The sequence below is a fragment of the Carcharhinus amblyrhynchos genome, chromosome 34, assembly GCF_965287045.1.
Source record: "Carcharhinus amblyrhynchos chromosome 34, sCarAmb.v2.hapA, whole genome shotgun sequence".
Classification (NCBI taxonomy): Eukaryota; Metazoa; Chordata; class Chondrichthyes; order Carcharhiniformes; family Carcharhinidae; genus Carcharhinus; species Carcharhinus amblyrhynchos.
The window spans coordinates 4,231,242-4,243,841 of NC_137357.1; the positions used below are offsets into that span (position 1 = coordinate 4,231,242).

The 12,600-nt window shown below is 48.0% G+C and overlaps 1 protein-coding gene across 3 annotated transcripts in view; it reads right to left on the reverse strand.

The window, feature by feature from the left end:
- Nucleotides 1–400: 400 nt before the first annotated feature.
- dock5 (dedicator of cytokinesis 5) overlaps nt 401–12,600 on the reverse strand; it is a 150,382-nt gene continuing 138,182 nt past the window's right edge. For all 3 annotated transcript variants that reach the window (XM_080217153.1, XM_080217152.1, XM_080217154.1), the window contains 8 exons: nt 11,713–11,889; nt 9,655–9,738; nt 7,467–7,604; nt 6,964–7,130; nt 5,380–5,563; nt 2,771–2,906; nt 1,482–1,597; nt 401–859 (listed from right to left, as the gene is read on the reverse strand). In XM_080217153.1, the coding sequence (XP_080073279.1) occupies nt 749–859; nt 1,482–1,597; nt 2,771–2,906; nt 5,380–5,563; nt 6,964–7,130; nt 7,467–7,604; nt 9,655–9,738; nt 11,713–11,889 (1,113 nt within the window). In that variant the 3' untranslated portion in view covers nt 401–748. The remainder of the gene's footprint in view (nt 860–1,481; nt 1,598–2,770; nt 2,907–5,379; nt 5,564–6,963; nt 7,131–7,466; nt 7,605–9,654; nt 9,739–11,712; nt 11,890–12,600) is intronic.

The following is a 12,600-nucleotide window of genomic DNA, read 5'->3' on the forward strand; positions in this document are numbered from 1 at the left end:
CTGTCATTCTTCGTACATTCATGTGGTTTAGAATCTTAAATTAACAAGTTAAGTCCCTCTTAATATACAACTCAAATTGTGCAGTGTTATAAACATCCATATTAATCCAGGGGAGGGGGGTGGGGGAGAGAGTCTGCAGTATTGTCACCCTGGGTGAGAGCTAAAGGTGAGTCCCTTCCAGTTTCTGCTCTCTCCCTCCACTGCTGTCCCTCCCCACTTTGAGTACACAGCCCCCCCTCCTCCTGATGTTGGGGGTCTCATTTAGAAGCTGCGTGGTCCCGAGTTGATCCAAAGGGGGCAGCGCTTAATGAACAATTGTGAGTGCGTTACAGACACAACAAACTTGAGATGATCTGTTGAGCTGGCAGATTGTGGGGTGGCGGGGGGGGGGGGGGGGGGGGGGGGGAGTGCGATGGGCAGGTAATCAGGAGAAAGCCCAGGCGAGCTGGGATTGCGGAGCACAACCTGGGATCTTGCTGTGCGCACCAGCCATGCTGACCGAGGGAGGAGGTTAGAGGGCCCGATGCGACCAAAAGGGGCGCTGCGTCCAGAATCGTTCACTGTGCACGAGATAAGGTGAACGCGACGGGCTGTGGGGCAGCAGTCAGGCCCACCTCTGTTGTTAGTGTCCAGTTCCCCTCACCCACCCTTTCCTCCCCGCCCTGCTGGCCTGCATCTGTGCCCAGGATTCTCCCGCGTTTCGGGAGAGATCGGCAGTCCCACTTGGAGACAGGGACCATGGCAGCAGCTACTCAGCTCCAAGGAGAGATCCAGAGGGAAGGCCTGGCTGTGATCTCCGCACTTTCGGAGGGGGCGCTGGAGGCCGGGGTGAACTCTTGCCAGGTAGAGGTGGGGCGGCCTGTGGAAAAACATAAGAAAATGACAGACTGTTCTGGCTTCACATCAACTCAACTGGTTAGGAATTCATCCATGGCTACACCTCAGCTACAGTTAGTTCCCCCTGTTCTCTCTCTTTTCATCCCTCTCTCTCATCCCGCTCCCCTCTTTTCCCCCTCTGTTTTCTCATTCCTCATCTCTCGATTCTCTCCTGCTCATGCTTCTCGCCAGCTCCTCTTCTGTTCCCATATCTCCCTCTCCCTGTAACCTCCGTCTCCGTGTGAGACTCCTCTCTCTCTGTACCTCCCTTCTCTTTGTAACTCCTCTCTGCGACTCCCACCCTCTCTCTGCAACTCCCCCCCACCCATCCCCAGACTCTTTTGGTCTCTCTTGTTCTCTCTCACACTCACCCTCACCCCGACACTCTCTCTCTTACACTCTTTCTCCTGCACCCCTACTCTGTCTCGCTCACTCACCCCCTCACTCTCTATCCTTTCCTTCTCCTATTCCCTCCCCCTCCCAATATCTCGACTCACTAACTTGTGTGACCTCGCCATCTCCTCTCTCTTTCTTCCTTTTTTAACAACACTCCAGACCTCTCTCCAATCCCAGCCCTTGTTCCAACTCGCCAGTCAGCATCTCACCTCCGACAAGTCTCTCTGGCTGCCCATTTCGTAGGGTCTGTTCTTGGGCGGGGTTGGTGGGGGAGTGTCACGTGAGTCCGCTGCGATCTCTGGGCTGCTCTGTAGCGTGGGAGAACCTGCAAGGGGGAAGGCGGAAGGTTACATCAAAACTCTGGGCTTTGAGAATTGCAACTGTCCGATTTTAACCGTGAATAGTGGGTGTCACAAGAAAGAACCCGCAAACTGATATTATTCTTCCCAGTCTCACCCAGGCAAGTGGGGAGTATTCCATCACACTCCTAACTTGTGCCTTGTAGATGGTGGACGGGCTTTTGGGGGGGGGGTCAAGAGGTGAGTTACTCTCCGCAGGATTCCCAGTCTCTGACCCACTCTGGGAGCCACAGTATTTATATGGCTGGGTCCAGTTCAGTTTGATTAATGGTAACCCCCAGGATGTTGAAAGTGGGGGATTCAGTGACAGTACCACCATTGAATGTCAGCGGGCAATGGTTAGATCATCTCTTGTTGGTGATGGTCATTGTCTAGCACTTGAGTAGCGCGAATGTTCCCTGTCACTTGTCAGCCCAAATCGTGATCATGTCCAGATCTTGCTGCATTTGGACAATATAGAATCCCTACAGTGTAGAAGGAGGCTATTCGGCCCATCAAGTGTGTGCCAACCCACCGACAGAGCATTTTACCCAGGCCCATAATCCCTCTAATCCACTGAACCTACACATCTTTGGACACTAAGGGGCAAGTTAGCATGGCCAATCGACCTAACCTGCACATCTTTGGACACTAAGGGACAACTTAGCATGGCCAATCCACCTAACCTACACATCTTTGGACACTAAGGGGCAATTTAGCATGGCCAATCCACCTAACCCGCACATCTTTGGACACTAAGGGGCAATTTAGCATGGCCAATCCACCTAACCTACACGTCTTTGGACATTAAGGGGCAATTTAGCATGGCCAATCCACCTAACCTACACGTCTTTGGACATTAAGGGGCAATTTAGCATGGCCAATCCACCTAGGCTGCAAATCTTTGGACATGGGCAGCTTCAGTATCTGTGGAGTGAGGAACAACGGTGAACATTGTGCTGTCATTAGCGAACATCCTCACTTCTCATGATGGAAACAAAATGTCACAGAGGGAAGAGTTGACAATTGAATGCGTGTTGAGGAGACTGTAGACCATTCGAGAGGAGCACGAAAGAGATGAGGATTTTGTGGGGGCATCTAATGGTTCGGAGATTCCCCCCCCACGCCCCACAGTGAGTTGGTAACCAGCGATTACATACTCAGGGTCCACGTGGCACTGGGAGATGTTCCTGGCAGCGATGAGTATGTCAGCTGGGAGGAGTAGGTTTGCAGTGGGGAGTGACGTCTCTCGCCAAACTGAAGACTCTTTGGTCGCTGGGCTCTCTGAGAAGCGATCTGGAAGCACAAGAGGAATCCATTAAACTTGTGACACCCGTTTCCCCTACCTTTCTTCATCAAGAATCTATGCAACAAATATTCAATGATTCTGCTGCTATTGAGGATTTCCCACCCTCTGAGAGAGAATGAAAATCTCACCTCATCTCCATCTGAAATTCATCATAGAATTGTGACGGTGCAGAAAGAGGCCATTTGTCCCATTGAGTCAAGGGGGCTGCAGCACAATGGTTAGCACTGCTGCCTCACGCGCCAGGGACCTGGGTTCAATTCCCAGCTTGGGTCACTGTCTGTGCGAAGTTTGCACATTCGTCATGTCTGCATGGGTTTCCCCCAGGTGCTCTGGTTTCCTCACTCATTCCAAAGATGTGCAGGTTAGGTGGATTGGCCATGCTAAATTGCCCCCTTACAGTCCAAAGATGTATAGGTTCGGCGGATTGGCCCTTAGTGTCTAAAGACGTGCAGGTTAGTGGGCTAAATACGTGAGTTAAGGTGATAGGGACTGGGTAAGATGCAGAATTACAGAATCTCTACAGTGCAGAAGGAGGCCATTTGGCCCATCAAGTCCTCACTGACTCTTCAACAGAGCATCTTACCCACTTCCACCCTGCCCAACCCTATCCTCAAAACTCCACATGTTTAACCCACGTATCCACCTAATCCACACATCTTTGGACACTAAAGGGCAATTTAGCATGGCCAATTCAGCCAGAATCGAGCCTGGGTCCCTGGTGCTGTGAGGCAGCAGTCCTAACCATGGCGCTGCCACGGGAAGTGGTGGAAGCAGACATGTTAGCAACATTCAATGTGTATCTTGATAAACACATGAACAAGAGGCGAACAGAGGGATAGAAACCGCATATCGACAATAAATAATAGATCTAGATAAAGATTAAGAATCAACGCAGGACCGGTGGGCCAAAGGGCCTGTTCCTGTGCTGTATTGTTCTTTCGGGAAGGAAATCTGCTGTCCTTACCCGGTCTGACCTACATGTGACTCCACAACCTACTCTTACTGCCTCCTGGAAAGGCATAGTAAGTAGTCTCACAACACAAGGTTAAAGTCCAATAGGTTTCTTTGGTAGCATGAGCTTTTGGAGCACCGCTCCTTCATCAGGTGAGTATGTGCCTACCCCAGCCGGCAACTCCACACCTGGGAAAATGCAAGAGGGCCATACAGTTATATCAAAACCCACTCACAGGAGAACAAAAACAAGGAGATAGAGAATCTGGTGAACTGCTGCGACAAGGATAATCTCTCCCTCAACGTCAACAAAACAAAGGAGATTGTCATCAACATCAGGAAGCGGAAAGGAGAACATGCCCCTGTCTATATCAACGGGGACAAATAGAAATGATCAAGAGCTTCACATTTTTAGGTGTCCAGATCACCACCAATGCCTCTACTTTTTCAGAAGCTAAGTAAATTTGGCATGTCAGCTACAACTCTCACCAACTTTTACAGATGCATCATAGGCCAGCATAATGAAGGGCACTATGCCTCCAAACACACTCTCTTCCACCTTCTCCAAGATACAAAAGTCTGAGGTCACGTAACCAACTAACTCAAGAACAGCTTCTTCCCTACTGCCATCAGACTTTTGAATGGACCTACCTCACACTAAGTGATGTTTCTCTACACCCTAGCTATGATTGTAACACTCCATTCTGCACCCTCTCTTTTCCTTCTCTATGAATGATATGATTTGTCTGTATAGTGCGCTAGAAACAATACTTATTTCTGTATGTCAATATGTGACAATAATAAATCAAATCAAACAATACTTTTCACTGTATCCCAGTACATGTGACAATAATAAATCAAACAACACTTTTCACTGTATCCCAGTACACGTGACAATAATAAATCAAACAATACTTTTCACTGTGATAGCACAATGGTTAGGGCTGTGGCCTCACAGCGTCAGGGATCTGGGTTCGATTCCCGGCTTGGGTCACTGTCGGTCTGGAGTTTGCATGTTCTCCCCATGTCTGCATGGGTTTTCTCCGGGTGTTCCAGTTTCCTCTCTCAATCCAAAAGATGTGCGGGTTAGGTTGATTGGCCATGCTAAATTGTCCCTTACTGTCAGGAGGACTAGCTAGGGTAAATGCATGGGGTTATGGGGATAGAACCTGGGTGGGATTGCTGGTGGTGCAGACTCAATGGGCTGAATGGACTCCTTCTGCACTGGAGGGATTCTATGAAATCTAGCAATACTTTTCACTGTATCCAAATACATATGACAATAATAAATCAAATCTAAATCAAAGAAAGATTGAGAGGAATGTTTCAGCCCTAGGTCTGGGAACACCAACTGTACTGTTGGATGTACCAACACCACACGGACTACTTCGGTTCGAGGAGGCAGCTAACGGAACCTTCTCGAGGGGGAATTCAGGATGCTGGGCCTTGCCAGCGATGCTCACGCCCCTTGGTTGGATTCAAACAAAAAATCAGGTTGAAGGCACATACTGTTTCTGAAAAGTAGGCTCTCTCCGACAAGGGGTCGTTCTTCTGGCCTCTCTCAAAGATGACCTGAGATTTACTGAGGTTCTTCTCTTTTCTCCTCGACGGATTCGCCTTGCCATCAAAGTCGTCCTCCTCGGGCCGAGCGAGGGACAAAGGCCTTCGCTCCAGCAAAGGGTCCAAAATGCAGCTGCAAGGGCACAGAATAGGACAGACTTTCTTAACCAGGTAAAGCAGCCACCATTCGCTCAGGAGAAACCGAAAGACTCGTGTTCAAGGCAGTGGCACTAACTGCGCTGCACAAGAATGTCCGCCTCGAATTTTGTGCCTTTCGCGTGAGTTGAATCAGGAATCTTGTGATTCCTAGCCAATTCCCTTTGTTGAAAATTTTGGGTGCCAAGGGCAACAGGAGTGACAGATACGTATGGACAGAAGGCATAGGAGCTGGAGGTGGCCATTTTGGCCCCTCCATATCACTCTCTTATCGGACTAGATCATCTCCACCTTCCTGAGCTGTCCCCAAATCCCTCAATTCCAAGACACACTATCGATCCCCTCCTTGGATAATTCCCTCTTCCCAGGAATCATTCGGTTTTGCCCCTGTTGGGGTTAAGTAGGTCTTAGGTAGGAGGTCTAAATATCTCTTAGACCCCACGTCATTGAAGTAAACTCTCCTTAAAGTCCAATCCCTTTGTGAAATAAGCCAATGGTTGGATGATGCTGGGCAATTTAGATTATACACAAAGTTAGGATCTCTTCCACGAGATTTTGGAGTGGAGGGGGCAAATTAATGGTGGAATTTAACGGTGGGGATTGTCTGACCTCGTGGTCAGAGGATGCTTGGGAGGCGTCGCGCCACCTGACACAATTCCCAGGTAATCAGCACTTTGTTGGATGGCCATCCGTGTACCGGCCTTACCTGTCCTGGTACCCCCCCATACCGACACTATAGTTAAGAATGCCCACCAACGCCTCAACTTTCTCAGAAGACGAAGGAAATTTGGCATGTCAACTACAACTCTCAGCAACTTTAACAGATGCACCATAGAAAGCATTCTTTCTGGTTGTATCACAGCTTGGTATGGCTCCTGCTCTGCCCAAGACCGCAAGGAACTACAAAGGGTCATGAATGTAGCCCAATCCATCATGCAAACCAGCCTCCCAACCATTGGCTCCATCTACACTTCCCACTGCCTCGGGAAAAGCAGCCAGTATAATCAAGGACCCCACACACCCCTGACATTCTCTCTTCCACCTTCTCACATCGGGAAAAAGATGCAAAAGGCTGAGGTCAGGTACCAACTGACTCAAGAACAGCTTCTTCCCTGCTGACTTTTGAATGGACCTACCTTGTATTAAGTTGATCTTTCTCTGCACCATAGCTATAACTGTAACACTACATTCTGCATCCTCATCTTTCCTTCTTCCATATGTACTCTACCAACAGTATGCTTTGTCTGTACAGCGTGCAAGAAACAATACTTTTCACTGTGTACTAATATATGGGACAATAATAAATCAAACAATATTTGACTGCACCCCCCCTCCCCACCCCGACCACCCAGATCCCTGCTCCAATGATCTACTCACCCATTGGACGCTGGCCGGGAGGAGGTACTGTCAGACGAGGTGGAGGAGCTGGATGCAGCCGACGAGGCCACGGATATGGTGGACAGACGCCAGAGGGTGGACGACATGATGTAGGGCAGCACCATGGAGCCGGTCCTGCTTCGCTTCCGGTCGGTGAGGGAGGGTGCCTGAGGGGAGGGCGCAGAGATGGTCAGACAGTTGTGACGCTACTGTGCCTTTAGGAGGTTTTTTTTTAAACATGATCTCTGCAGTTTGTAAGCTATTCTCCACCCTATGTCCATAGCACTACATTCTGTACCCTCTCCTTTTCTTCTCCACTGTGTACTCTATGAATGGTATGCTTTGTCTGCTAAGTGCACAAAATAAACAATACTTTTCACTGTATCCCAATACACATGACAATAATAAATCAAACAATACTTTTCACTGTATCCCAATACATGTGACAATAATAAATCAAATCAATCCATATCGCCCATCAGGGCTAAGACAAGGAGACATACCAGTGTGATTACTCCATACAGCTTCTCCACTTTCTCCTTCAGCTCCCTGAAGCAGGATGCGATGCGGGCATGAAGAGGCCTCAGCTCTTCCGTGGATTTTTCACCGTGAATCCGTATCCCCTCGGTCAATAGCGGAATCTGGGAAAAGATTCAGGGAGGGAGGTAGTGAGAGGTGGAGAGAAAAAGCTCGTAATTGTGCAGGGGCAAAGAGACTAAGCAATGGAAGGGAGTGGAGGGGTAGACTGGGCGTCAGTGGTGGGCGCGTTGGCGGCCGAACAAGGTCAGTGGGCACCGACTGGCATTTGAGTTTCTACCTGCCATTTCCCAAAGAGATTTGAGAAAGAGTGCTGGCTTTTATCTCAAGTATCCCCCCCCCGCCCCAACTTTTACCCCCATGTGTGCCCCTGCAAATCTTCCCAAGAAGGGGGTCACTCAGCCAATCGAAAGTGCCCAATTTGGAGAGCAGATGGGACCTCAGGGAGAATGAAGTCTTGTTACAGCTCTCTGGAGCTTCAGTTAGGCCACAGTTGGAACACAGTGGGGTGGTACTGTCACTGGACTAATAACCCAGAGACCCAGGGTAATGCTCCTTAACACTGGCTTGAATCCCACCATGGCAGATGATGAAATTTCAAATTGATAAGTCTATGGGCAACCATTGTTGATCGTCGGAAAAACTCATCTGGTTCACTCATGCCCTTTAGGGAAGAAAATATGCCATCCTTACTTGGTCTGGCTTCCAGTTCCATATCAATCATAGAATCCCTACTGTGCACAAAGAGGCCATTCGGCCCATCGAACGTGCACTACTCTCCAACAGAATGTCTTACCCAATTACTCTCCCTATCACCATAATTCTGCATACTTACCATGACTAATCTATCTAGCCTACACATCTTGGGACGCTAAGGAGCAATTTAGCATGGCCAATCCACCTAACTTACACATCTTTGGACAGTAAGGGGCAATTTAACATGGCCAATCCACCTAACTTACACATCTTTGGACAGTAAGGGGCAATTTAACATGGTCAATCCACCTAACTTACACATCTTTAGTACTGAGGGGCAATTTAACATGGACAATCCACCTAACCTGCACATCTTTGGACACTAAGGGACAATTTAGCATGGCCAATCCGCCTAACCTGCCCATCTTTGGACACTAAGGAACAATTTAGCACGGCCTAGAGCCAAATCTGCAGATGACACAAAAATAAGCAGGACAATGAGTGGCAATGAGGAATAAGAACCTTACAAATGGATACACATAGGTTAGGAGAGTGGGCCAAAATGTGGCGGATGGAGTCAAACATGGATAAGTGTAAGGTCATGCATTTTCGTTGGGAAAATGGGAAGGTGACTTATTATCTAAATGGGGACAGACTTCGGGATGCAGAGGGATCTGGCTGTCCTTGTTCATGAGTCGCAGAAAACTAGCGTGCAGGTACAGCAGATAATAAAGAAAGCAAATGGGATGTTGGCATTTATAACGAAAGGAATAGAATATAAAGATAAGGAAGTATTGTTGCAACTGTACAAGGCATCAGTGAGGCCCCACCTGGAGTATTTGGCACAGTTTTGGTCCCCTCATTTGAGGAAAGATGTAGGAGCATTGGAGGCAGTTCAGAGGAGGTTCACTAGGTTGATTCCGGAGATGGGGAGGGTTTGTCGTATGAAAAGAGATTGAACAGTTTAGGCCGAAACTCTCTGGAATTTAGAAGAATGAGGGGAGATCAAATTGAGGTTTACAAGATGATAAAAGGTGTGGATAAAGTAGACGTGGAGCGAATGCTTCCTCTTGTGGGGCATTCTGGGATGAGAGGTCATAGTCTCAGGATAACAGGCGGCAAATTTAAAACAGGGAAACTATTTCTCCCAAAGGGTTGTGAATCTGTGGAATTCGCTACCACAAAGTGCAGTGGATGCTGGGACAGGGAGTAAATTGAAGGAGGAGTTAGACAGATTTTTAATTGAGAATGGGTTGAAGGGAAGAAGGCAGGAAAATGGGGCTGAGGAGCATATCAGCCATGATCGAATGGCAGAGTGGACTTGGTGGGCCCAATTCTGCTCCTATATCTTATGAACATAGGGGGCAGGGGTGCCCACTCGTGTTGGGAGATCGAGCAATCCGACAGACCCATCAAAAGGCAGGGCTGGGAGGCCTGGTATGATGCTAGCGAGCCTACCTGCAGGGCGATGAGTTGTTTTAAGGTGTCTATCTTCTCCTGGTCTTCAGGATGGTCTTGCAAATACTTTGGATTGAAGAACGCCTGGAAGAACGAAGACATTTCAGAAAAGAACTTTGCACATGTTGACATCAGCTTGGCCAACTCAGTGAACATGGAGGCAATGGGAAATGTTACTGCAGGTTTTGACACCTTGCACTCATCCGGGCAAACAGAGGGATGCCAAAGGGTCCCTTGCTTTGATACTGCGCCATTAAGAAATGTCTTTTAATCATGTTTCACTGCAGGGTGTTTTCTGGAATTTTATCGGTGCCGTACTGTCTGTGACTGGTGTCCTTCATTTGTTGCTGAGGCAGTATAATTGATATCAAGTTGATTTTAATCTGGACTAACACAGTGTCCTGGGGTTTCTATGGTCATTTGGTGGATTACCAAGTGGAGCATGATTTGGGAGTGACTGACAGTCAAGTGATGCCTGGGGACAGGTTTTTACAGTAATAAGTCTCACAACGCCAGGTTAAAGTCCAACAGGTTTATTTGGTAGTAAACGCCACTTGCTTTCGGAGCGCTGCTCCTTCGTCAGGTGAGTGGGGAGTTCTATTCACAAACAAGGCATATAAAGACACACACTCAGTATACAGAATAGTGTGAGTCTTTACAGCTAATCAAGTCTGAAAGGTGCAGACAATGTGAGTGGAGATAGCGTTAAGCACAGGTTAAAGAGATGCGTACTGTCTCCAGACAGGACAGTTAGTGAGATTTTACAAGCCCAGGCAAGTTGTTATGGAGGTTACAGATAGTGTGACATAAACCCAAGATCCCGGTTGAGACCGTCTCACGTATGTGGAACTTGGCTCTCAGCAACTCTGTGCTGTTGTGAAGGCCACCTTGGAGAACGTTTACCCGAAGATCAGAGGCCGAATGCCTGTGACTGCTGAAGTGCTCGCCAACAGGAAGGGAACAGTCTTGTCTGGATTGATAAGCACTCAACTGACGAAGGAGCAGCGCTCTGAAAGCTAGTGGCGTTTGCTACCAAATAAACCTGTTGGACTTTAACCTGGTGTTGTGAGACTTCTTACTGTGTTTACCCTAGTCCAACACCAGCATCTCCACATCATGACAGGTTTCTACACCGAAAAGTCAAAGTTTTTAGTTTCGGTTTAGTTGCTGTTACAAGTTGGTGAGGCAGACACTATCTCTCTCTTTCCAGAGAATTTCTGAAAATTCCAGGACTGCGAAGCCTTAGAAAATTGATCCAGCACTCACAACAGATATTAAAAAGCCGGTAAATCCGGCAGGATGGACAGACTAGACAGGGAGAAACAATTTCCACTCATAAAAGGATCGAGAACGAGAGTGACCGACAAGTAAATTGCAAAATACATCAAAAGGTGCTATTTTGTGTGCAGTTTTGGTCTCCTTATCTGAGGAAGGATGTCCTTGCTACAGAGGGAGTGCAGCGAAGGTTTACCAGGCTGATTCCTGGGATGGCAGGTCTGTCATATGAGGAGATACTAAGTCGGTTAGGATTATATTCACTGGAGTTTAGAAGAGTGAGAGGGGGATCTCATAGAAACTTATAAAATTCTAACAGGGTAGATTCAGAAAGAATGTTCCCAATGGTGGGGGGAGTCCAGAACTAGGGGATCATAGTTTGAGGATAAGGGGTAAACCTTTTAGAACCGAGGAGAAATTTCTTCTCCCAGAGGGTGGTGAATGTGTGGAATTCACTCCCACAGAAAGTAGTTAAGGCCAAAACATTGTGTAATTTCAAGAAGAAATTAGATTTTGTTCTTGGGGCTAAAGGGAGGATCAGGATATTGAATTTGATGATCAGCCGTGATCAAAATGAATGGCGCAGCAGGCTCGAGGGGCTGAATGGCCTCCTCCTCTTCTAGTTTCTATGTCGGTCTTGGGGCACTCAGGCCTGCTCAGCAAGTGCTGCCCAGTTGCACCTAACTTGGGGATTTGCCAGTGGGTGGTAAACTTTGCGGTATTCTCTCCGCACCCTTTCCCCTCCCGAGCTTATCCAGATCGCCACGCTAAGGGCGAGCGTACCTTTTCGTAATTGACGAAGCCTCCCATCACTCCCGCATCAACTATTCCAGAGAGGAGCATGGAGAGCGGGTGAGCAGGAAGCGATCTGTCCCAGGCATACTGCTGCACCATGTTGCTTATCTTCTCGTTTGTCCTCTCCATGGTTTCGATCGCATTTTCCAAGGGACTGATCTCTTCCTGGGTGAGAAAAACCAGAGAAATGTGAAAAAAAAGGGGAGAAAGGGAGGGAGAACTTGCTCCACCATCATTCATCATCCCCCCACCTCCAACTGCTGCTTCTCCTGATCTCTGAGGCCCACCTAGGAGGCCACAGCACCTCCTGAATCTCACCAAGCCACCATTCCTCATCCAACCTTGGAGTCCTCGTGCATCAGTTGCTGAAAGTAAGTGCGCAGTAAAGAAGGCAAATGGTATGTTAGTCTCCATAACGAGAGGATTTGAGTACAGGGATAGGGATGTTTTGCTGCAATTGTACAGGGTGTCGGTGAGGCCACACCTGGAGTATTGTGTGCAGTTTTGGTTTCCTTATCTGAGGAAGGATGTCCTTGCTATAGAGGGAGTACAGTGAAGGTTTACCAGGCTGATTCCTGGGATGGCAGGTCTGTCACATGAGGAGAGACTAAGTCGGTTAGGATTATATTCACTGGAGTTTAGAAGAGTGAGAGGGGATCTGATAGAAACTTATAAAATTCTAACAGGGTTAGACAGGGTAGATTCAGAAAGGATGTTCCCGATGGTGGGGGGAGTCCAGAACTAGGGGTCATAGTTTGAGGATAAGGGGTAAACCTTTTAGAACTGAGGTGGGGAGAAATGTCTTCACCCAGAGGGTGGTGAATGTGTGGAATTCACTCCCACAGAAAGTAGTTGAGGCCAAAACGTTGTGTGATT